The sequence below is a fragment of the Chamaea fasciata genome, unplaced genomic scaffold, assembly GCF_029207755.1.
Source record: "Chamaea fasciata isolate MVZ Bird 193981 ecotype frontalis unplaced genomic scaffold, bChaFas1.0.hap1 SCAF_7, whole genome shotgun sequence".
NCBI lineage: Eukaryota > Metazoa > Chordata > Aves > Passeriformes > Sylviidae > Chamaea > Chamaea fasciata.
In genome coordinates this window covers 9,815,617-9,841,653 of record NW_027094092.1, presented here as the reverse complement: position 1 = coordinate 9,841,653, position 26,037 = coordinate 9,815,617, and the positions used below count along the sequence as shown (strand labels likewise).

The 26,037-nt window shown below is 40.8% G+C and overlaps 1 protein-coding gene across 4 annotated transcripts in view; it reads left to right on the top strand.

Annotated features, from left to right (window-relative positions):
• The window catches only part of NAV2 (neuron navigator 2), a 387,234-nt gene that overhangs the window by 308,123 nt on the left and 53,074 nt on the right, over positions 1-26,037 (top strand). The window contains exon 1 of one of the 4 annotated variants that reach the window (XM_066187508.1): positions 17,786-18,765. The exons of the other annotated variants lie outside the window; for them this stretch is intronic. Within the exon in view, the coding sequence (XP_066043605.1) occupies positions 18,668-18,765 (98 nt within the window). The 5' untranslated portion in view covers positions 17,786-18,667. Of the gene's footprint in view, positions 1-17,785; positions 18,766-26,037 lie in introns of those variants that run through there. 4 annotated transcript variants of the gene reach the window in all.

Genomic DNA, 26,037 nt, shown 5'->3' with positions numbered 1-26,037 from the left:
CTGCTGAGCATGATTAACTTCAATTGTTTCCCTTTTACAGTTCTATTTGAGGTTGCATGAATCACCTGGCTTTGCATAAAGGCATAGAAAGGTCTTCTCAGCTCCTGACTGTAATGACTTGATGGACTATAGGTAAAACAGTAAAAACAGTGTTGAGCTTGCTCTTCAAGGGTGTGTCTGTATCCTGATCATGTCTGGTAACTACAGTACCAGTCTTGTCACACGCTTGGTTGGAAACAAGTCCACATTCAGATTAACTCTTAGGCAGATTTGTGACTGAGGCTGCTTCCTCCTGGCAGTCGGCATTTTAGAAGTATTTCCTGCTTTTGGAAAGATCTTTGGACAATCCCACAGGAGACTGTGGAGCCTGGACAGGAGATGGACAGGAAAGAAGAATTGGGAGTGAAGCAGAAACTGAGCAGAAAGCCAGAGGACATTCCATGCAGAGCACACATACTTTGCTGTTAATAGGGATGTCATTGAGTGCAGTACAAATGGTAAAAATGATGGCTTTCAAAAATAGCTGAAGAGTAGCATTTTGCTGCTAATTTGCTTTTTATAAAAACAGATTTATATGTCTCTTGACTCAGGTAGTAGACAGTATTTCACATTTGTGGAGTAAACCCCTTTGTCTGGAGTATGGTTAAATTCACTAACTGCAATTTAATTTCTTGAATCCTGCTACAGTGATGAGATTACTGCAGAGATGGGCTAGTTCTTGGTGGTGGAGGTAGATTGTTGGATTGCCTTCATAACCAGGGGAACTTGGATCACACTTCAGAAGGGCTGAGAAGCAAGCTGAAGCAAGTCATCAAGTTGAGGAAAACATTGGCCTGTTTTGAAAAGTGGGGATAGAAGATGTCACTGCTTTTGGGAGAAGGCAGATTTCACTGAAAGCAGAATTACAGTCTGAAAATTACAGTCTGAATTACAGTCATGGTGCTGATGGGTATTGCTTAAGAAGCTGCACCAAATTTCCTTTAAGCTGCACCAATTTTTTTTTAATTTTTTTTTTTTTTTGGTCAGGTGCTGATTTATTGTCGACAATGGAAAAATTTATAATATAAGGAAAAGAAAAAGGAAATTTTTGTTAAGATATTCTTTATGTAGTTTTATGGTAGGATGAGACAGTTTAAAGCCCTGACTGTGGTTTCAGCTTTTCTTCTTAATTGAGACAGTGAAGATGAAGTTAAATGAAGGTGTAGCAGAACTACTCCACCACACCCCATGTCATCATTGCTGGAGTTTTACTGCTCTAGCAGTGGTAGCACAATACATAAGAAAAGGGGCAAAACAGAGAAAATGGTTCTGGAATAGATATCTGTTGACACATAGACTTTCTTAAATTGTTAAAACATGACTGGGTTATATCTTAAACTTCAGATGGACCCAATTGCTGTAATAATACGTAGAAATAAATATTCCTGCCTGGTAACGGCAGTGGAATTCCCATCATCTCCTTCCCCCACAGCATCTCCCTGCCCTGCAGTGCTCCCTCAGGAGAGCTGACATAAGTGTTTGTGGAGTTTCACTGCAAAGGAACTTGCAGGGAGATTCCTCTGGTGTTTTGTGTGAATGAGTTTGCAGAGGGAGGATGTCTCTTCTGTAAGGAGAAGGGGTAACTACATCCACTGAAGTCATCTACAGACCTCAGGAGGTCTCAGCTGAGGAAGTTGCTGCCACACTATTTCCTCTCCACTTGGAAGATTACATGCCATCACTTCACAGTTCCTTCACTTCCAGAACATTCTGGCAGTTGCACTTGCATTAAGTTGCTATGATTAAGATAACTTATAAGCTCCACTTTTCCCATTTCTTTTCCTTGCTGGGACAGTGGAACACCCCTGTAAAAGGATGCTGTATACTAAATAAGCATAATTTTCTAGAAAATAACTTAAATTCTCTAAGTGTGGGTTTTTTAGGATAATATAGATGAAACATGGTTTTGAGCATTCATTGCTTGCTGTGTCTGTGCTGTGAGTCACTGCAATTTGTGTATATATGCCCATCTAGAGTTGCTTAACAGCAGAGTCACAGGACTGGTAAAATGATTCATGCCTAGCAGATCATCTGCCCTGTTTGACCGTCTGTTTGGATTTTATTACTAAATTAGAAAAAAAGTGCTACTGCTTCTAAATATGCAGGTTGTACCTTGGTACCTGTAGATATCCATCTCCCTGTCTTTGAAAGGCCCCACATTTATCTTGAAAACTGACTCTCAGAAGCAGGGGAAATTCACATTGCAAAGATTCTTTGAAGTTTATGGCCCTGGGACCTGCTGATTAGAATCACAATACCATATACTTTTATTTTCCAAGGAATCTTTTAGATTACATGAAGTAATTGCAAAGTTAAGCAACAAATAGTAGCTCAAAACAAAGGTATAGTAGCTATACCTGGGGGCTGAAATGAGCGTTACCAAAAGGAAGAAAAGGACACTCTACAAACAAACATGGCAAGGTTAGTCAAGGGAAGCAGTGTCTTTTGACATATCTGTTTCAGTGGTCTAAAAGATGACAAACTTCTTGTAAAGTTTTCTTCAGGTCTAGAAGCAAAAATTTTCATTTTGTGTGAATTTGTTCAGTAGACACGGTAATAATGTTTTTCTTTTTTTTTTTCTTTTTACACTTTTTGGGGGCAGGTGTTCATGGGGTACACTAAATGAAGTATTCTGAGCAGTACTTCTGTAGGATTTGGTAATGTTAATTCTGTTTAGAGGGGCATAATGGACACACAGTGGAACTGAGATAGGTTTGAGAGTTTGTTTCTCAGGCTCGGTCTAATTTTACTCATTGCATAATCGCAGATAAGAGTGTGATTCCAGCAACCAACTAAGTGAGGCTGGGAGCTGTTGGAAGACTAGAGAGAGTTTTGGAGAGGGGATGACTTAAGGAAGTAGATAATTTTTCAGCTGAGATTGTGCTTGTGTCAAAAATTCTGTCCAGGCTCCAAAATATCACGGCGTGTAGCAATAGCAGATGTATGATTGACCTGTGGGGGCTGGCTGTTGAAGCAGTTTTCTGCCTATTAGTTAACTGACATTTTGTAAAATTAGAATTGGTTTTCCTTGGGAACAGTTCCTTCTCTGTGTATTCATGGCCACAAAAAAAGGGCAGATATTACTGCAGTAAGGATCTGTGTGCATTCAAGAAGCCAAGAATTATCCTATTCTTCTACTCAGGCATTCAGGTGTTCTCTAATACCAGGTTTAGTACCTCCACAGACTGATAAGGCAGCTGAGAGCAGTTCTTTGCCTTTTTCAAGAATTCTTCACATGAGAAGGTGCAATTCTACCACTCAATACTAAAACCAACCAACCAAAACAGCCTACAACTGCAAGCTCTTCCCTCCAAAGTCAGTTGATTGGACAATCTTCACGTGCTCGGTTATCACTCTAGTTCTAATCCTCTTCACAACTGCCTGTTTTGATTAGATGTAAACATATGCAGGAGATAATCTGGACCTAGGCTTTAGGAGCTGCATTTCTTGTTGCGGCCTTTTCCCTAGTGTCATTGCCCCTTGCTTTTGTAGCTGTGATTCTCATTCTGCATTCCTTTGTATTTTAGGGTTTATTTACATCTCTCCTGTAGCATCTCAGTAAAGTGTTGAGGCCAGGAGCTGCTATTCACTACAAATCTAAAGGAAGGTGGGAGGTGCCCTCAAGGGAACAACTCATCCTGACCTTCTTTTTGCCCATGCAAACAGTTTTGTGCTTCCCTGGAAGGCTGCACTGCATCTGTGGGCAGGTGAAGGGACCTTGCCTTTTCCAGAATTGTGGGTGCTGATCCTGTGAAAACAGGGAAAAGTGTCTGATTTAAGCAGCTGAATAATTTGCATCTAGGGATGCCAAAAAATCACAATCCCACACCACTGGAACTAGATTTTCCTGACAAGATGCTTCCTTTCATACACCCCCACTCGAAGTGTATAAGTATAAAGTTGATCTCAGTGCTGATTTGGAGGCTCTTCTGAAACCCTCTATTTCTGGTTCCACTGCCAGAGATTAGCACTGTCTTTTCTGTTGTATGAAGTGGCTTTCAAAACACTTTAGACATGTGGGAAATTAAGCTTGTATTCCAAGGGTAAACAAGATTGTAGATACAAAGACCATTTTGAACTGTATCACGGTCTTTGTGCTTTGCATGACAAACCGAAGAATGTGAAATGCTTGCTGACACAGAGCAGACTTTGTTGTTTGGTTTCCATGTCGAATGGCAAGAGAGTCAACACAGTCTCACTACTGACCTACACCAGTAACCTCTGAGTTTGGGATTTGGAGATTGAATAGATAAAACTAATAGCAGACAGCTGTCAGGCTCCCAGAGCAGAATCCTAGTTTGGGGCTGTTTGAAGAGTATGGAAGCTCATTGTGGCTGCAAAGCAAATTTCTAGACTGGTGATTTTTTTTCAAATATTGTGTTATTACTAAATATGTCATTACTGGAAAACCTAAATGTTCTCCTTTTGATCTTTGTTTGTCTGTCCGTCTTCGTTGTCCGTAATTGTAAATTTCAATATTTGTTTTTTCTCCTGCTATACAGCTATGTATTCTGTTGTGATTATAACAATAGTCTATTAGTATTTGCTTCCATGGTAATAGAAATATTAATGTTAACGCCCGGGATCTAAGCTTTCTTTTTTGCAGATGAATGTTACCTGCAATGGTATTGTTTGGAAAATTATATCAAAATTCTGAGTCCAAATGTAAGATGCATGTGTTTTCCTGCATGCATGCTCTTCTGAGCTTCGTTGGAGTTTCCTGCCTGCCTGCTTGCCTTCCTCTCCACTCTCCTCTCTCCTCCTCTCCTCTCTCCTCTTCTCTCTCCTCCCCTCCCCTCCCCTCTCCATCATTTATTCCCAGTTTCGTCCCCTCAAGTGAAGAGATTTCAAACACTGCAGATAGGGTGAAGGGTCTCTATCAGTGAGGCCCCTCCAAGGAATTCAGGGTGTCTGGATGCTTTGATCCATTGCATATACATGGGAATGAGACTCCTAAATTGGACAGTTAACTAGAAGGCGTGAAGCTGGATGGAACTACTACCCTGGTATATCCAATAAATATCCACATCTGCAGTATAGCAGAAGAATCTCTAAAGTATCCACAACTTTGAGCTCGTATTTAATTTCACAGTTAGCTCCTTCAGCTGTCCTGAATGGCAGCTCCTGTGTTTTTAGAAGGTACTGAAGTAAGCAGGGGGTGCTTTGGGACTGATTGATACCAAAGAAAGTGAAAGCATCCCTGACCTGGCACTTGTGGAAGCAGAAGATGTCTTCAGATAAAATGAAGGTTCCCTCCCTGTTTCCATGGCACTTCACAAAGAGGTGCACTCTTTGCCCCTTCTGCCACAGGCCTTATCTGTCACCCATAACCGAGTTTTCAAATTTCAGAGAGGGAATGCTCATCTCCCATGTCTGTCCACAAGCAGAAGTGCAGAGGACAGAGTGTATGGACCATGTGGAGTGAATGTCTGTGCCCAAGGGAAGGAAATTCCCCCTCTGTAGAGCAGCTGTGCTGCATTTTACCAATTGGGGAGTGGAGTGGCAGGGACGAAAGACTATAACGATATATTTGCTGCCCCAGGATTCTTGGAGCTGCTGCCTATGTCACGTCATTCCTTGGTGTCATAACTTCCTTGGTGTCCAACTAGATACTCCATACTGGGGGTCCATTCTTATCTGTAGATGCTATCCTGCTCTTCTCAATTCCTCACGACATAGGGATTTTTCAGCAGTATGATAAGGTGACTTTGTGACCTTTTTATGACAGCTAATAAGATTCACAGTGACGTTGAGGCTCCACAGAACAAGCTTCTGATCTTTCTGCATTGAGCTCCAACATCCTGAGGCTTAAACTGCTCAGTGTTACACAGCTCCATGGTGCTTAAAAACACTCTGCTATTGTGTAAACAGGCATTTGGACTTCCACATGATGTTCTTATGTTGCTTAAGTATATGCAGTTAAATATACATTTGGCCAGGATAAATAATTGCACACTCCAGAGTGGAAATAGTTAGAGTGACATTGTGCTACTGCATCAGTATTATGAGAATGTGTGTAATTTGTTTTTATTAGTCAAAGGTTGTTTTTTTTTTTAATATATTCTCACTAAAATTAAAACATCTGATTTTATTAAAACTGCTGCAGTGTGAGGCTAATTAATTGGACATAAGTGGCATTGGAACATGTGAAACCTGTGTGCAGGATTGGCACAGGGAGCCTCAGTAACCACCCCTTTGCTAGAGGCTGTGTTTATGTTTGTCCAGCTACAGATAGTCAATAAGTAGCCAGGGGATAAGTGCTAAACATGGGAAGTCTGATTAGTGCCTGAGCAAAGTCCAAGGGCTGAGGTCAGCTCTTTTTAACTATATGTTATTTTTCTGTTGTTCCTTAACTTACAAAGGCTCAGCTCAGCAGCTACTGTGGAGTTACCATGTGCTCTCCTCAGCCCTAAGTAATATTTTAATCTTTTAAATCTAATTTGAACTTTAAAGTTTATCTTTTCTGATTATGTTGTTAGTTTGAGTTAATTTTCATATATATCAACTAATTCATTCATTTTGGTTTGAGGGAAATGAGCAAACCACCTTGAGTGTTCAAAAAGGTTTCATTCCCTCTTTCTTGTTCATTGTCAAGGTTGATTTATTCTTGTTATGAAACTTGCAGCTAGAAATACTCTTCGTAACATAACTTAATGCCTTGAACATTTCTTTGAAACCATTCATGTTATTTGATAGCATCTGATGTGCGCATGCATAGTTTCATGTTTCATTTGCATTTTTATGCAAAGACTTAATTTTTGTTTTCGGGGATGACTGAAACATTATACTGCATTTGCAGAACTGGAACTGTTTTGAATGCAGAAGGGATGAACAGAGTATTATCAGGAAATGGCTGGAGATGTATTTATAGGCAACTGTGTGTCTCTGTGGAAAAAGATGGGAGGGGAAAAGGAGAAGAAAGAATCACCAAGATGAGCCTATGGCAAAGAAATATGAGCACACTGTGCCAGGTCAAGTTCACGGAGGTTACATTCACCCAGGAAAGCCTTATATTCCACTTAACCTGTGTTTTGGGACTGTGTATCCTGTCTGCTCCTAGAGAGAGAATTTTTTCATTTGTGCTTTGAGAGCATTTCTGAAGCAAAGGATTCATGAAAGGGATCAGGTGGTGGAAAGAAATTTGCATTTACACATTTCTAAGGTCTTAAAATGTGCATGCAAAGGAAAGACAGAAATTTTCTGAAATCAAAGACTATGATTTCAAACTGAAGTCAGGCTGCAAATTTCGTGCTCTTATTTCTGTTGAAATTGTTGGCTTCTAACTATAACCACTAAGTCGTTTCTTTGTTAATAGAGGTTAAAAGCCAAAATGCCATATAGCAACAAGAAGTTGCTTGTTACTGCTTTTGGTCTAAGTTTGCTGTTGGCTTGATCTCCAACACCCAGAGGGCAGAATCAGAGGTGTCTTCTATGCTGTGACTTAGAGTTTTGGTCCCTTTCTGCAGTAACTTCTGACCAATTCTTGATTTTAGTGGCATTCTCATTTCTCACACCATATTTATATGGCTGACTTTACATCAGCTGTAATGAGCTAAACATGTGACTGAAAAAATAATCATTCTTTTCTGTGAGTCATACCATATGTTGCCCTCTCTCCACCACCACAATTCTGGTCATTCTTTTCTGTGAGTTATTTTACCTTTCCTGCATCATCCCCTCTATGCCACCAGTTTGCTTTCCCTTGCAGCCATCCATCTCTTTCCACACAATGCCTTGTGCTGTTGGCTGGGCTTTTATCACATCTACCTGTATCCTCAGAAAATTACTGCAGCTGCAACTGTTTGTAATTGGGCAAATTACTGCAACTTTGCCTATGAAATGTGTTTGAATCCGTAAGTCACTCCCCACTTTGGGTACATTCTTTTATTTATTGACATCAGGGTCTGATTTCACCTCTGGATTTTAACACCCTTAAAATGACGGGGTTGCAATATATGGTGATGTGGTTGAATTTATTATGGCAATGTGTATGTTATCAAATCATTTAGGAACAAGGGATTATTTTAGAAATTAAAAAATGAGAGCCAAAGGTAACTAATGACTTGGCTAAGCAAGTCTGGGTGAGATCATAGGAGGAGAATGAAACTTTCTTTGGACATTTTCAAGAATAGTAGTGAACTGTAACTATAACTTAGTAGAATGGATTCAAGGCAGACAAGAAGAACGGGGTGATAAGAAGAAAAACCTGTGGATTTACTATCTTATAAACGAATCTCTGAGAACTCTGTTCTTTGTGTCTTTAAAAATCTATTTGAACCAAAGCACAATCACACATTGGAGGGAAAGGGGTGGGAATAACCAAGAAGGGGTTTTTCAGATGAATCTTTTTTAATTTCTTTGTTAATTTTGAAAGCAAGGACTTTCTTCAGGTTGTTAGGTGAGCCTGTTAAAATGCTAAATATTACTGTGTGCATTAATCTAACTAGTAATCTGATTTTTTAATTGGGGAGGGAGAGGGCAGGATACACCTACTGACTTTTGTCCTTTCATCCTGTCTTCCCTTGTGCGGTTCAGTCCATTGAAGTCGCTAAACAAATATATCCAATGACCACTCCTTAATTCTAGAGGAATTCACTGAAACAGAGCTGTGTTTATCAGTCCTAGTTTAAGTCTCTGATAGCAAAGGGAGGCACCATTTCACTGCTCAGCCTTAGCTAGATGGCCACACTCTGCCAATGTTGAAATAGGACAGAGAAACGAGAGGCTGGTTTAGAAATATTTCATTATTGTACATGGATTAAACAGAAAATAAGGGTTTTGGCTTTGTTCTTGTTTTTTTTCCTTACAGAGTAGCGATGCAGTGATTAAGGTCATAATACAAAGTTTAGTTGAGGTCGCTGCTGTGCCTGACTGGAGCAAGGATCTCTGTTTTGGCTTCCTGTGTTAGGGTTGTTTCTGTAAGAATATTTTTCCCTGTCTCTCCTGCCAAATTATTTGCTGGAAATAATATCAACATAAGATACTGAAAGGTGTTGATTGGACTCTTGACTATTGTGGAGCTATCAGGACAGGAAATGGGATGGAAAGAATTCAGGTTGAAGTCCTTGAACTCCCACATCTCCCCCAGCTGACTGAACTCCGAAAATTAACAAGGGGTCCAAGGGAGTTGTCTCAGTGTTGTGAAGTCACATTTTTTCATAACCCAACAGGATATTTAATTTAAAAAATCCAAATTTCTCTAAAGCAGGGATGTTTGCTATAGCAGTAGCAGAGCTGGCAGTTCGAGAGTTTTAGCTAAAAGCTTGCCAAACTAGAGGTAGTATGACAGTGCCTTAAAGCCTGTTCTTAACAAAATAAACTTCTGACAGGATTCCAGTCACTTTTGGACATTTCTGGTCACTTCTCAGTTGCTTTTGTACCACCACTGTGGTGTAAAGGAGTCTCTGATCAAGACAGACTGAGAGAGTTGTGGTTGTTCAGCGTGGAGAAGAGAGGGCTCCAGGGAGAACTGAGAGTCCCTTCAGTGCCTAAAGGGGCTACAAGAAAGGGACTTAGAACAAGGGCCTGGGAGTGACAGGACGTGGGCGAATGGCTTCACACTGACAGGGTGGGTTTAGAAGGGATATTTGGTAGAAATTCTTTGCTCTGAGGGTTGTGAGGCTCTGGGACAGGCTGTGAATGCTTCATCTCTGGAAGTGTTCAAGGCCAGACTGGATGGAGCCCTAAGCAACCTGGTCTACTGGAAGGTGGCCCTGGCCATGGTAGTGGGGTTGGAACAGGATGATCTTTAAGGTCCCTTTGAACCCAAAATGTTGGAGGATTCTGTGCTGGTTCTCTGAGTCACAGCCATTTATCATTGTAGAGCAGTGATCGAACCACCACCTCCAGCAGGCCCAACATTCAGCTCCAGACTTGCCATCTAAATTTGTTTTTGCTTTTCTTTTCTTTTTTCCAGTTACTTTTCATGTACATTCTTGGCTTCCTTTCATGTCTTACCCTCTCTGTTCTCCAGGGCCCTCCAAAACCAAATACTTTGTGTTGCAGGACAAGTTTTCACAGGGAAGATCAATGCAACTCAATAGTAAAATCGTGTCTCATTTTCTAATGATTCTGGGGAATTGTCCTGTTTTTAACCAAGACCAAAGTCCATCTTTCAGTTAGCATGCAGCTTGGAAAATTTCAGGCCAAACATCTCAGTTTTGGCAAAGTAATAAATAATTGAACTCATTTCCCCTGCTAATTAGTTCATGACTGTAACACAGCCATCGCTGAAGCAGTGGGTGTAGGCACTAAGAGGATGAACCCAGCAGGGCTGGGGAAGGGATTACTGGGTGAGGAGCGGTTTTGCAAGTTTTTGCTCTCACAGAAATGCCAGGAAAGGTTAAGGAGTCCTGCAGAGAGCGTGGGATTTGCGCGGGGTAGGAAGAGGAGCAGGGAAGCAGTGCTGGCAGCAGTGATCCAGAGCTCTCAGCAGGCACGGCTGATGGACTGATGAACAGTGATAAAAATGATGAACAAGCAAGCCTTGCTCACCTGCTGAAAAGCAGTGAAACTGTGGTTTTCTGTTCCATTCCATGGCTGGAGCGATTAAAAGGTTAAATTCTTCTGAAGTAGGTTAGGCGTGATATTGGGAAAGGTTTATAACTTTGCACAGTTGAGCTTTTGTTTTCTCACACTATTCCTTTAAAAAAAAAAGTCCCAGCTGCTGCTTTAAACTTGTTATCTGTTAGGAATTAGAGAGATAATGTGGGTGAAGGGATGGTTTGGGCAGGCTGCGGTTCGGCCGCTGGGCCGGGAGGGGAGCGCGGCTCAGGGGAGAGGCTCCGCAGAGCTTTGAACTGCATCGGATGCTCCAGGGCAATTAAACACGCAATTAAACACACAAGACTTCCACCCTTAAGAAAGGCACAGAAGGGAGTCTCCCTGTTTTTGTGCCGGCAATCAGCAAGAGGCGAGAAGAACGTGTAAACGAAGAAAGAAAAGATGGTGCCGTTTAGGCGGAGGATGTCAGACCCCAGCAGGATGCCTGCTCGAGTTGCATCTCAATAAATAATAAACGCTTGTTATGCTAATAGTCACTATTTCCAATGACATGATTTGCATACAGATCATATGCATGTTAATTAACTGTGCCCACAGCCAGTAATCCACATCTTAGGTCTTGTCTTCAGCATTTTCATGTGTAAAATGATGCAGCATGGAAATGAATATTGCAAAGTTTTCACGTGCAGATAAATAGCTGACAGAATAAAGAGCCAGACAGCCCTCTGGAGATAACCAGGAATACCAGGGACAATTGTGGAAGAAGCCCAGGATTAGTGTCACTTCTGGCTCTGACTACATCTGTCCTTGCACTTGATTGTAAAGAAATAAAATGTAACAAAAGGTTGCATGATAATGCCATGAGGCATGATAATAATTAACCCCTTGTTGGTTAATTACTAGGTGCATGCCTGTGAACATTGCTATACCTTTTACTAGAGCATGGAATTTAGTAGTTTTTTTCTGACTTGAGGGAGGGGAGACAAACAGGTGGGACCTGGCTATTTGGAGAGGTGGGATAATGTGGGCAGAGTTACTCCCTGGAAAAAAATGCTTATATGGTTATATGGCATTGCAGACTAAATATTTAACATAGTTCATAAGGTATATGATAAAAATATTTACCTGTTAGGAAACTGTAAGAACACAATATAAAAGTTCATTACCAGGTTAATTGTTCTGGTGTCAGGCATCAGATAATCTGGGTGCTGCAAGGGTCAGGAGTTTGGTTTTAGTAGCTCAGTTTCAAAAGAAAACAACAGTAACATGCAGTAGCTTGCTATATCAGTATTCAGTTGTTCTTGCCATCAGTTTTCCCCCGTCCTACTGCAGTCTAAATGCATGTGTGTATCTTCAGGTCAGGTATGAGCAAGAAGGTTCATTGTTGGATTTGCAAGAAGAGTGTTTTCTCTCTACGTAAGTAATCTTTGAGCAATGGAACTGGTGGAGCAGTTATAAAGTTGACCTTTTGCTAAAAGCAAGTCTGAATTTTTCTCCAGTCAAGCGTCTGTGAAGCTGATGGTAGCTCTCTGAAATGCAGCTAATCTGAAGGACCATTCTCAGGTGATTTTCAGCTGCGATTTTATTAGGGCTTAGCTGAGGTCAGAAGTTCACCTGGGTGAGTTGTGATTACCACAGGTGTTTATGAGATAAGGCGTTTCATGGAGGACACACCTCTAATCGGCTGCAATTTTGAAATATTAGTTTAAATTTAATGCCTTACTGTGCATGCTTTGGGCTTTTTTGCTCTTTAATTAAGAATTTCTATTTTATGTGTTTGTAGAGCAATGAGTCCATAAGAATTGTCACCACTTTAAACAATACTCAAGTGCTAGGAGAAACTTTTGTTTAAAAGTATGCGCTGGTTAGAGCTGCTGTCTTGTAGGTAAGTGGTTTGATTCAGTTAATTTAGTTTTAGGGAGATTATAAATCTAAAAAAGCCTTAGTTTGCATAACCAGGCATAGATAACAGTGGCAGGGAGGGGAAATATCCCAAATTCTATATTGCATTAAGAGTCTACGGTGAATTTGGAAATGGCGAGTTAGTCTATTTGATGCACAGAAACAATAAAAATGAGGAAAGAACAATTCACATGAAAAGCACATCCAAAAGAGTGGAAATACTTTGCAAGGTAACCTGAGAAGGAGTGATGTCTTTTGACTCAGATAAAGTATTTGGAACATCCTAGTGTTATATGGGTGAAGTAGATCCCTTTGTTTTGTAAGAAAAAACACAAATGGACTCTCAGAAATTAAGGAAAATAACTTTTTGTTGAAGTTTAGTGTCTGTGTCTTTGTTCTTTGCAGAGTATGCAGTTGAAGTGTTTGAATGTTTATAGACTCAGTGATACAGAGGATTTGCAAACACTACAATGATGCTAGCTTGATTTGGTAGTGGTATTTTCATTAGAATAAACCAGTTTACTTTTCTAGTGAGATGTGCAAGCTTTACAACATCCACAACAACAATAAATAGCTGTAAATTCAGAGATAGCTCTAATTAGGGGAAGGCTGAAGCAATTAAGATGGATAAACTCTATTGATCATCCCTGAACAAGATACATACAGCAGTGGTTTTACAGTGGGTGCCCTGACATGGTTAATGACTGCTATTGATTTAACAGTAATGGTTTTAGTATTTTATTGGGGGAGTGTGGGTAGGAAGGTTAAATCAAGTTTTATAGGGCTTCTCAAAACTGTCCTACAACCACTTGGAGAGCTGCTTGTTCAGCCAGAAATACCTAATCCCACTTGGCATATCCTTCTTGGGCCTGAATGCATCCTCTGACACAGAGCCCTGTACCTGCTGGCCAAGACAGAACCTGTAATTCAGGTTCTTTCTGTAATTGAGAAAAATCAATTTTTCTCTCTTTCTGAGCTGTTCTCTACCTCACTGCTCCTAGATGATGATTTGTATAACTTCTTTCATATCTGTTTCTGTTCTCCTCTCCATTGCTTGTTGACACAGACATGATGTTAGAAAGCTCAGAAAATGAACTTTAAATGCTATATGCACTTCTGTCATAGATTCACCCCAAAGCATTTTTTCAGAGTCCTGAGAAAAAGAATTCATGTCAGCTGCACTATGTTTATAATTCTTTTTGGTAGGCATCAAACTTAGAATATTGTAGCAGTTCCTGTCGATCTGTTCAGCAGTCTAGATTGGAAGAATTACATTTTTTTTTCCTTAGGCAGTGGCATGTGTGTTAATATCTTGCTTGGCAGTGTTATATTCTTTGGGAAGAGGACTGGTTTTTATAGTTTGGAGAAGGAGATAAAGAAAACTGCATTTAAGACAGCAGGAATGGTACATCATTCTTGTGTTTCACCACATTAACTGCACTTCAAGATCAGATATTTTTTCATTTTATATCGACTGTTCTTACTAATGGGCTATTTTTCTTACACATTTTTAGTTGGGTTTATTTGTTATATCTGGGAATGTTAGCATAGAAATCATAGATGCAAAAGCAAATACATGTGTATATAGTTCATATGTTGATAATATTTCTCACTCAAGGAGTTTTAAACTTGGTAATGTGTTTAAATATAGAAACATTTTGGATCATCCAAGTGTAACCCCTGGATTCAGCATTCATTTTGAATTCCTCTCAGATAAGAATATTCAAGCTAAATTGCTGTCCAGCATCCCCTATTTTTGTTGGATTTTCTCCAGTTCCCTGCCTTTTTTCATTATAGAAAGTAGCCATTTGTGTTTTTCACTCTGATCTGCTTATTCATTTGAAGTAGGCATAGTGATAAGTATACCTCATTACTGTATCAACACAAGTGCTCCATGGAGGCTACTGGCATTTTTTTAAACAATGTTTGAAGTACATGTTAAAATGTTATAAAACCATTTTTAATCATACATTACACACACACACACACACAAGTAATCTTTCTTCCCCATCAGGCATGCATCTCACCTTGTTGGAGGAATCTGGGGCATTCCTTAATGGTTGCTCCTTGGAGGTGGATGCTAAGTCTATCTCATACTGTGCAGTAATTACTAATATTACCCTGTATTTGAGTTTTCTGGTCGAATTCACAGTCTCCTGGGGTTCAGAATCCCCTTTCCCTAAACTTCTCCTTGCCCAGTTCCTAGGCATTACAATATATGCCCATGCAGCAGCACACACTGATGGTTCCTTTTTACTTTCTTCTGCGTGATACCATCTGAGTGATTTAAACAAAACCCCAAAGTATTCTACACTTCATGTGTTCACTTACAAAAATAAATAATCCATAAATCCATAAAATCCATACAGCATCACCATGATATAATTGTCTGCACTCAGGAAAGCCTGAGGCAACAGAGGGTTCTTCCCATTGAGATTTAAGGATGTGAGGAGTGTTTCAGTGCAGACATCCCTCATCAGTCTGCAAACTCAGTGCCTCTGAAGAATAAGGGGAATTAGAAGATGAAGCTTCATTTTCCAGTCCTACTTTTCCTGTCTTCCAAGCTTCCTTTGGAACCTCACTGAAAACCCACAGGGTTGTAGCAGCTGGGGTTTATTTTCTACTATACCTCTTCCTGAGGGTTTATGTTGCTGCCAGTGTTCCTCTGGTTTTAGGTAGAAATACCTTCCTAGGATTAACAATTACATGTGAGTTCAGTAAGTTGGGGCTTCTTTGTTGCTCTTGTTCGATTTTTTTTTCTTTAAATTTACTTTAATGCAAAGGTCACTTGTTTAGGTAGTTACATAGAGGCTTAGCCCTATAGTATCACATGTAAGAGTTGTAATGGTGCAGCAGTGCTGCTGTAGTTCTGCTTTTATTTTCTCATGCAGATAATCAATGAAAGTACTCCAAAAAGGTGTGTTTTTCCATGTATTTCCATGTGCTCTAGTTCAAAGGCTACAACTGTGTTCAAAAGCATGTTTGTGTCTGTTTGGAATAGGTTCTATTGTTACAAATATTGGGGGTTTTTAAAATTTAAATAATCTTAATGTCCTTTAAGAGGAAAGATATGAAAAAGAAATCTTTAAAAAATGCTGTTGATATGATTCTAAGACATCGGTTTACCCAGTGGCAGTGGAGTCTCTTCCAGGGCAAGATGTGGCAGAAGCCTCATGCCGCACGTTTTCTAGCAGGTTCCAAAGACTGTGAAGTGGGATGTCTTTGCAGCCTATGCTGCTTGTGTTACATTTGTAATTGTTCCAGATATCAAATGCAGACATTTTATATGCTCCTAACTGATAGATCTCAGCCTGCTGAGAAACAAAAATAAAAAGGATTTGATGTGTTGCAGTAAACCGACAATTTTCAGGTGTTCTCCGAGGGAGTATTTGAAATGCAGCAAAATTTGAGCTGCCTTAACCTAGAATGCAAACCTGTAATTGTGGCTTTAGGCCTTTGCAAATAAAATGGAATGAGGCATTTCTTTGATAAAGGTTTTGTTTCGCTGCAAGCAGATGTAGTTCAGTTCTGACCAGGATCCCAGTTGTGCCTGAGGTTAATGGGAATAGCACACGGGTGTGGGGGGAAGGAACAAGGGATTATTGGAGGTGCACTGGTTTTATGACACTGAGTATTAGGACACTTTGCAGCCTTTTCTAAGCAGCTGTTCTTTAGGTAAATTAATACGTGGGGTCTCTTTACTTCTCCCCAACTTTAACTACCATAAAAGAAATTAATGTAGAGCTGTTCACAGCTTATCTCACCCCATTGCTATGTGAAACTTCTAACACAAACGCTTTTGTACACTGCAGCCATAACTCACTAATCTTCTGAACTTCCTGACCCATAAAACTGTGATTATTGCTACATGTAAAACTCATCTGGAAATATCCCTCTGTATTTAGCGTTATGGGTATTACATTGCGAAATCCCTCCTTTGCAGTGGAAGGACTGCCAGGGAAGGGAAGGACAATGGAACTGCAGATGGGTGTGAGGGTAGAGCTGTATTTTAGTGTTGTGAAATTGGCTTTATTTGGAGCTGGGGAGCTGGTGATTCAACAGATGCAATGCCCTGATTATTTTTCTTCCCCCTAGGTTACAATTTCAGATTTGAATTTTTTTAAAATTAGAATATTTCTGGTTATTCTTAGTTGCCATTAGCAGTGGGTCAGTCACTAATTTCCTATACAACTGCATGGGCAGATATTGAGAAACATCACTTGTGAGAGGTATTTAGAGGAAGCAGGAAGGGTGTTAGGGATTGAAAAAAAGCTTTACTGTTGCAGTTGTGATTCTTTTAAGTACCTGTCATATCTGAGAGTTATCTCTACTCAGTATTCAGCAATTAAAATAAGGAACGAGAAGCAGTTTTCAGGATTCTTTGATAAAGGATAGCAGTTAAAATGCACCAGAGGCAAAAAAGGACTGATAACAGTCCATGAGGATCTTTTCCCTCATTCTTTATGGATAATACATAACTTTCTTTTAATAATGCCATGTGATTCTTGTCTAATCTTCAGCAAAGATAGTGACATTAGCAGCTCTGCATTTGTACGTGTGCACATCACAAAGGGGGTGGGTTGGCTGCACTCTAAGGTGCAGATGAACCAAAAGGCACAATTTCTACCTTTTTTTCATCATCAGACTAAGAAAATATAGGTAATCATCCAGCTGAAAAAAAATCTAAAAATTTGTATAATTAAGTGAAGAGGTCTTTTTAATTTTGAACCACAAATGTTCGTGTTAAATGATGCTTTTCCCAAAGCCACTTTCATTATTAGTGTTGTTCTAAATTGCAAGTTGTCACATCCACCAGCCCCTGAATTACCCGTCCTCTGTGTTGCCATAGTTACACAGTAGCCACTGAAATACAGACTCCAGCAGTAGAAAGGCATGCTCAGACTTCGACTCATTTATTTGAAGGTTTTGGCAGCAGAATATCTCCACAAAGTCTTTGTTTTATAACCTTTGAATTCTTGCATTTTAACCCTTTCAGCCAACATTACAGTGTTGTGCTAAAAGGTGCGGTTTGTTTAAGACAAACGTACTCACGCTGAGTTAATAAATATATGATGGTATAGTTGACTTCTCACTAGTCTTTCCTACTGTTCTTTTTGGTTCTGAGCTGAATGTTCCATGATTTTTTTTTGAGGTGAGGCAACAGCGTCATGTCCTCTCCATTTGCTCCATCCTACAGGCTTGCCATCTCCTTTCCAGAACAGGATCCCTTGCTGGTGATCCCGCTGGCAACTGAAATTTATCTTGGCACTACTCAGCTGGTGTGATTTCCCATATTGGGCTGGGGGGGGGGGGGTGGGGGGGAGGGTCATCCCACATGTTCATCAGAATGCAGAGGTCTTGGAAGAATCCTGTCAGAAAGTATTCATGTTAGACTAAAATAAGAGTTTTGAATGTTAACCGTCAGATCTTTTTATCAACCAAATATTTCTAAATAGCCATGTCTATTCCATTTGAATAATAAGCCTCCCTAACTCTACAGTGGTAAATAGAGTCAAATTAATATTACTTATCTCGCCTCAGCTTCTTAAGTTCTTTGCTGGAGGTACCAGTGGATAAATTGCTATTTTGTTTACCATTCCTATTGAAAATGTTTTTCTATACCACCACTCCCTCCCTCAAAAAAAAAAAAAAAAAAAAAAAGGTAATTTTTAACCAGTATTTCAAATATTTTGTATTAAAACATTTTAGGTATGTCTTCTGGTACATTCACATAAAACAGTACTTGCTTCAGCAGTCACATTGTTGAACGCCTCTATAGAAGCAGAGTGGGAAAAGTGCTTTTAGAGGTCGTAGTCTTTCAGCTGAGATCAAGCAGTGCCATTTAGTACCTCCAAGTACAGGGCTGCTGACAGGAGCTTTTTCTTGGTGGGATATGGTACCTGATCTGGAGGCACCAGTCTGCCTGGTTACTGCCATCAGCTTACAGCTTTCACAGATGACCTAGTCCCAGCAGAAAGTCTTGACCTCTTGCTTTTTCAGCACTTCAGAGGTTAATTTTGTTGAGGGATCAGATTTCTTTCTAGGGGAAGTTTCTGATGATCACCTTCTAGCTGGGTTTTACTTTCCAGTGTCTCTCAGAGCTGCTGTTTGTGGAGGGCTCTGTTGGAAAACAACCCTGTTCCAACTTTTTTTTCCAAGTCTCTTCCTAGACAGTCAAGTTACAGGCTGGTTTATTTAAGGGGGGGTATTGGATGGTAGCCTAATGAAGGTATCAACCTGCAAAATAAATCTGAGCCCCTTTCCTGGAATCCTTCATGGGCAACAAGGTGGAGAAGTGCTTTGGCTGGGCAATATTGCAAGGTAAGAGATTTTCTGCACTTTTAAAAGCACGGGAGTGTGTTGTGTTACACCTTTGAGAGGGGAGGTTCAGCTTTGCAAAAAGTGGCAGCAGTGGAAACAGTAGATGATGGATAAATCTGAACAGCTTTCTCCCTGCACTGTTTCTTTTCAATCGCTGTATGCTGCATGAAATCAGTACATTTTTAATAGATTGCAGATATTTGAATTACATGGTAGAAAACTTCCTGTGTGAGAAGTGACGGCTATGCGGGGTTTGCTTTTTCTGGCTTAATTTTGTGATTCTGTGAGGTTTATTGATACTCAAAGGTGGCAATCTAGCAGGCTATCTTTCTGCTAGTGTTGCAGGATTTTAGCCTCAGAAAACTATGGGGCTTTGTTATATTTTAGCACTGTAAGTCTGTTTTCTATGCAAAGGAGGAACCTCTGTGGGAATGAGCTCAGCCTGCAGGGAAACAAAGGCGTGTGTGAGTCTGTTTCAGGCCAGATCCCAGCCCAGAGTGCACTTGCTTTTTAGTGCATAATATCCAGTTCTTATTCTCACTTCTGTGCAAATTTCTGGTGGCTTCCTGATTGGTCTGAGTAAGGTTGTAAGATGCCTTTCTTTTTTGTAGTTCTTTCTAATTAAGCTTAGTTTTAAAGGCTCGCATGAACCAGGAGTTATTGGTACTATCTAGAATGTTGCAGTTCTGCTAGGACAAAAAACTGCTTTCAGGGTTGGTAGCTGACATTTTCCACGCTGCAAAGATTAAAATATTTTACTTGATTATGTGTCTGTTTGTTCTGTAAATCACTGGTGTGATAACAACTGTTGTTTTTCAGTGGTTTGGCTTCCTGAGGGATAGTGCTGTGCCCTGTGATCAAATTAACACTCTTTTTATTGCCAAGTTCAGCTTTTATTTTAAGGCATATTTCAGCAGTGCCTTCAGAAAGACAGTTTCTGTTGTTTCTCTCCTTTTTTTTCAGATGGGCGAACCGTGTGCATTATCTCTGTCTCCATGTGCTCAGATGCAGCTTATGCTGCTGTGAGGCAGGAGCAGTTCTCACGTGTGAAATCAGTTTTGCTGTGCACAGGTTTTGGCCTTGATCAAATTATGTAGAAGCTTTGCAGTGTCTGCTGAGCAGAGAAAAGTGTAACAGTGCCTGGGTATTGCTCTGTCTTCATGCATTGTATGTCTTGTCTTCAGTTTGTGCCTGTGTGTTCCTTGCTTGGGGTTGCGGTCTGCAGACCTAAAGGATTTGCACTGGTGTCAGTGGTGAAGTTACAGTGTTAGGATGGATTAAAAGAAGCTGGGAAGCAAAGGAGCCATGTTCTACCTGCAGCTTTTGACTCTGGGGGTGTTCAGTGTCCACCTCTTCCTGGGTCAGGATGTCCACTGGCCCCAGTTGGCGACTTACTCTGGGGCAGTGGTTGGCTGAGTGACCCCAGGTTGCAGATGGCCACAGAGCAGGGGGGTCCAGCCCCTGGAGTCTTTCAGAAGCACACTCAGCAGCAGGGAATTTAAATGCATCCTGCATAGTTTTGTTTCCATACTGCTCTTCATTCTTTTCCTTCCATGTTTTTGTTACAACAGTCCTATAAGAATTCAGCTGATCTATTTTTTTTCTTCTCATCAGTGTTTACCCCTGTTTTTGTTATGTTTTGGAGCCTCTGGTGAAGCAGCTGCCAGGTACCAGTAACTGCTGGTGAGCTGCTGAGCTCTCACCTGCTCAGCCCAGGGCTGGAGGATCTTGAGGCAGGTGTCAGAAACTCTGTCACTGTGCTCAGTGGATGCTTCCCCCTTCTTTAAGTCTTAAATTGTGTCTTTGTACGAGGAGGTGATGTGATCCGGAGTATCTGCTTTTGGGGGAGCAGTAAGTGAGTAGTAAGGAAGAAGTACTGGTAAGTAAGGCAGGGCAAGAAACCCACACAGTCGAGTCTGGTTTTCACAATTCTCTATCCCCTGAGCAGGCCACCATCTCTGCCTGCCTGGAGTGAGGAGGTGTTTGGACTGGGACCTTGCTGAGAGGGAGTTGGAGGCATATTGCAGTGGTGACCTACACCCAGATCTTTGCCAGGAGCCTCCTCCCCATTCCCTCATCCCCTCATCCTGGGAGGACTGCAGGGAGATGGGGTGATCCATCCCCACTCCCCCAGCGGGCTGGGCTTGACCTCTGGGTTTGTTCAGTCCATTGCTGTCACATGGACACTTCACAGGGATTGATTTTCTACAAGGCACCCGAGGCTTTGTATGTAAACAAGGATTTCTGACTTTGATTAGAAGACTTTTCTCAGCACTACTTACTGTCATGGAAACAGAGGCAGAACAAACAAAGCACGTTTTTTGTAATGCGATGACTGAGATTTAACACTGACCTTATTGTGATATGAAGACCCTGATTTTGTTTCCAGCTTTCTCTGGAGTCATTGTAGTGACACAGGCATGACCAGGGATGAGCATCACTCCCATGGCTTCCAAAGCAGGGAGGTGAGGGTGCAGCTGGCCAAGGGGTGCTCTGTGCACCCAGTGGAGAGCTGGTCTGTTAACAGCTTTATGAACACAATAAGTCTTCAGACAGAATAGTAGGTGGGGTAATATGATTTATAGGTTGCGAGCACAAGGAAAAGGGACTGGCTGCTGGTTGTAGTATTGTACACTAAATTTTGCAGACTTAGCTGGGAGTTCCTGCAACACCTGGGTCACATGCAGTGTCTCACTTTTCTCCCCTTCCCCGAGGCTGTGGAGGTACCAGAGGAACCCTGGTTATGAACAATGGCCAAAAAAACAAGTTCCACCAGTCAGGCATTTTGCAACCAAATACAGTTGTGCTGGCAGCTGGCTGGGTGACCCCAGACAGCCACAGGGCTGAAGGAGCCTTTGGAATTTCAGCTTCAGAGCAGGATTCGATGAGTTTTGGTGGAAAGTCAAATCATTTCATGAAAATATAGGGTGTTCTAACTCTTTGAGATCAGGTGGATTTTTAGGAGACCTCTGTGTGTGTGTGCTCAGCTGTGTTCAAGTTGTCAGTGGCTTGGTCAAATTCCTGGTTAGGTTTTAAGGGACGAAATAAAATCCAGTGTTATTTTTATAAGGTTATTAGCACTCATATAAGAAGATTAAATGAAAAGAGCATGTGCAGTTTTCTAGCTTCTCCAAATCTTTTCTTACCCAGTTTTTTCAACACGGAATAATTTTGTTCTGTGAGTTATTCCCTTTACAAATAGGTTTTTTAAATGTAAATCCTGAAACCTTATCTTGGATGAATTCTAAACAGAGCTTGACAGAGAGCTACAAGTTCAGCTTGCTGGCAGTAACCCCAATAGTCACTAAACATGAAAACGTCTGAGTGGCTCACAGCACACTTCCAGCACTTTAACTCTGCACCAAAAAATGTCATTAAAAGGATTAGATTCTGTTCCAGAAAGAACAACTGGAAAGGCTCTGTATTCATCTTTCCTGGTTTACTTTTCTTGCTCTGGCTTTACTAAGTGTTTCAAGGTAACAGTCCTGTCCCTGGGCTCCTCTTTTGCTAAGAAACTAAGTGGTTTATGTTAAAATACCTATAGCGAGATGTAAGAAAAGAGTAACTGGAGACATGGGGAAGGGGGGTGATTAATAACAGTGTAAAACACATTAATTAAATGAACTTCCCTTGAAGTAGATTTCCATCCAATTCTTATGCCAGTGGTTATGTTTCAGTTTCAGAACAGTTTGAAAAGAAAACTGTGCAAGGGTCTGTGTGTGCTTTCTGGATTTCTGGCCCAGTTCTCACTACTGTAGGAAATCCCAGAAGAAAACAGTGGAAACTGTGGTATTTACTGTCTCATGTTATAGCGCATTTAATTTTTCCTTTTAAATCTTTGAAGATGCTGTGGAGTTTCAATCATTTTGTACCTTGATCTTTTTTGTTATTGTTGTTGTTGTTGACCTATCAACTCATAAATAGTTAAATTTTTAAATAGAAGAGGATAATTGCCATGTTTCCACTTGAAATATTGTAGAGCCCCAAGGCCCTTTCTTGGACAAATGTATTTTTCAGCAGCTCATTATAATTTTGGTTTTGAGTGAAGATCCAACAAAATTAAAATCCACACCCATCCGTAGAGAAAGGTGCATTTTCAGCCTTCAACAATAGCTTTATTTAGAAGGATTTTTATGACCCCTTTGCAAAGGGGGAAGATTTCTGCAGCGAGAGGGGCTGTCCTGAGGATCACAGAATGACTTTGCATGCTCTCCAAGTTGACAAAGAAGAGCCAATTCTGTAGATGATGATTATGCAAGATGGAAAAGTGCTGATAGACTGTGGAAAAATACAAGTCTAAGCCTAACAGCTTTGCAAACCTGTTTGAAAAAGCAGCTTGGAGCAGTTGGTGTGGTGCTGCACGTGGGCGATGTGTAGCAGCAGCGTTGCATTAGGGTGAGCAGAGTGAGGTGGGGAGGCAGAGGAAGGTGCTTTGGGGTGCTTGGTTTCATAGAGAGCAGGAGGCAGCCTCCTGGAAGGTTTTAAGTGATGGTGGGGGTGGGTTTTAAGTGGGTGGTTGTATAATTTTCATGTATAATACACCCTTAAGATTTTAATTTTTATTATTATTATTTGCAACTTTCAGTAATCAAAGTAAAGTTTCAGGTGATTGATCAAATAAAGAAAGGAAAGTCCAAACATTTCAGCTTCAGGTTATGGTTGAGTAGACTTTTGCTGACACCAGAAATTATTAATTGCACCAGCTAAATTACAAAGATGCTGTCTTGGCTCTGAGAGCCAAGAACACCATAATTAGGGCTGTTAGATGCTCCATTCTGCTTCCTTGGTTTTGTCTTTAACCATCAAGGCACTGGATCAAGGTAAAAATGGACAGATTTAAGTGGAGGGCTTGGGGTGGTTTCAAGAACAGCGTGAAACAAATGCCTCAGTTTTGTGCTGGGTGCTGTCCCCTGGAGGAGCCACAGCCTTAACCTGAATATGTGGGGTCATTGCATGACTTTTTAGCTATATATGTTGAGTGCTCATAGCGTGGCTTGCATTGACATCTGGTTTACAGAGTTCAGTGAATTCTACCAGCCCTCTCTAGTGCTAATTCGAAAGGCCTACGTAGGTTTACAAAATCATTTTCAGTTTCTTAAGGTGTTTTCGTGTTCTCTTACTTGCTGTTGTTTTTTCTAGCTAGAGACTGAGCGCTCCCACCCTTCTACTGAAGTGATATTTATTGAATCAAGCTGAAGCTCTGTGGGTTTAGACAGATATTTGGGTTTACACATCCTGCCTTATCAGAACAGCTTGGCCACTAGTGGCACTAGCATGCCCATGAGAGCTGTGTTGCTTAGCTTGTGGCACCCAAAGTCTATCCAGACATCTATCTGCAGACCTCAGAGCAGTTAATCTTCTTAAATTTAGTAAACAGATTAGTAAGCTTGAAAATACAGAGTTGGAGTAGTTCATGGTCTCCAGCAGAACATAAAGGACCCAAAGCTCAGGATGCACACGAGGGGAAGCCACAATCATCAATGTATTCAGGTGCATGTTTCTACCTTTGTCCTCAGGCACATGTCCCAGTTCAGAAGGGCACTCAAATATTTTCATAATGCCTAAGATTGCCCAGCTGAAGCCAACAGGACTGGCTGATGCCAGAAAAACTACTTATGATTAACATTAAAAACATTCTTTAGATGCTGATGAACTGGGGCCTGTGGTAGTTTAAGAATTGTGAGTGCTTGAAAACAAAATGTTTCAGTTTGTATACATTTAAGGTGGGATTAGGAGTCACACAGAGGAAAATTACAGTGTTTAATTTTTTTTTTTTTCCCACTGCCATATCTCCATAAGAAGGAAACTAAAGTATTAAACACGGAAGGCATTGGCATCGATGATATTATTATGTTAGGATTGTTATTTTATTGTAGGTTCAGAAATAGAAATTAAGTTTGTTGCTACACAAAACTTTGAAAACAAGAAGCATATTTTTTTATTCAGTAATTTTATTAACTGTTTTGTAACCTTATTTGTAGACTTAGCTAGGAATTGTAATTGCTTTATGTGATAGGTTTGGAGAGAGAAATAAATATCAGTTATAGGACCTGTTTTCAAGACTGAGATGTAGAAGTAATATGGCTTGCAATATTTTGCTTTGTGATATTTAACTGCCTACTCTAAATAAAAAACGTGCTTCAAAGAAGTCTTTCAATCCTTTTCCAGATTTTCAATTGCCCCCCTAACATTTCTTGTCTTGGGCGGCGCATCTTTCATTCAGTTATGCTGGAAAAGATTTTTCAAAACAGCAAATGTAACTGGTGTGTCAAATCTGCCAGTCCGGCTTTCTCAGATTCAGCAGGTCTCACATTGTGGGCTTTATTTTAACATGGATTTCTATTTTGTATTGCAGTGGATTCCCTTTTATCCAGGTGAAGGCAAATCTGGGAAAAAATTCTTTTTCCTTTGAGTTGTAGCATCACCAACACTGTAGACTGCAACATTCCCTTCCAATCACGAGAGCTGATGTATCTGCAGGTTTATCAAATAACATTTGGAAAATCTTCTGGGAAATCCTGTAACTGGGACACTCCTGAAAGTCACTCAGAGCTGGCAGGAGTGAATTCTCATGAGCTGGAGTAAACCAGTTGAAGGGTGACCCCAAGGCTCCATCAAAGAGAGCCTGTGGCAGGGGCCAGCAGTGTGTCCTGCTGTGTCCCTGTCCCTCCCCATCCCTGTTCTCTGCCAGCAGAGCAGTGTGGCTGAGCATCTAGCCCAAATTTCCTTTCCTGCCTGGCTGGAGCTGTTGATCTTAGCTTCCCAGCTGGCTTATCCACAGGGATGTGGGAGAAGGGGCACAACTGACTGTGCTGACACATTGATGGGGACCTTCATTAGGAGCAGAGCAAGGGGCAGCTGCCAGCAATAACCCTTCCTGTGACAGGCAGAGGAGGATGTCCCCGTGGCCACACTTTGTTTTTGATTCAGCAAATGGTGCTGCTCTTCAAGCTGTGCTCAGTTCCCTAGAAGGCTTTGTGCAGATGTGAGTGAACATAGTACTCAAAGTCAGAAAAAAACAATTAAAGTTATTAAAGCAACATTAAAAGTGGTGCAGGAAGGTGTTTTGTAGTGCTAAGTGGGAAAAAATGAAATGCTTTCCATTTCAAAGCTGACAAAGTTCATGTAGAAAGGCTATAGTAAATCAGTGGTGAAGCTATGAATAAAGTTCAAGCAAACAGAGATAGGTTGCCTTTCTTTACACAGTTCTCTCAACGCAGGTTAAGAAAGTTCAGGTTTAAATGCATATATTAACTGCTCAGTATACTGGTT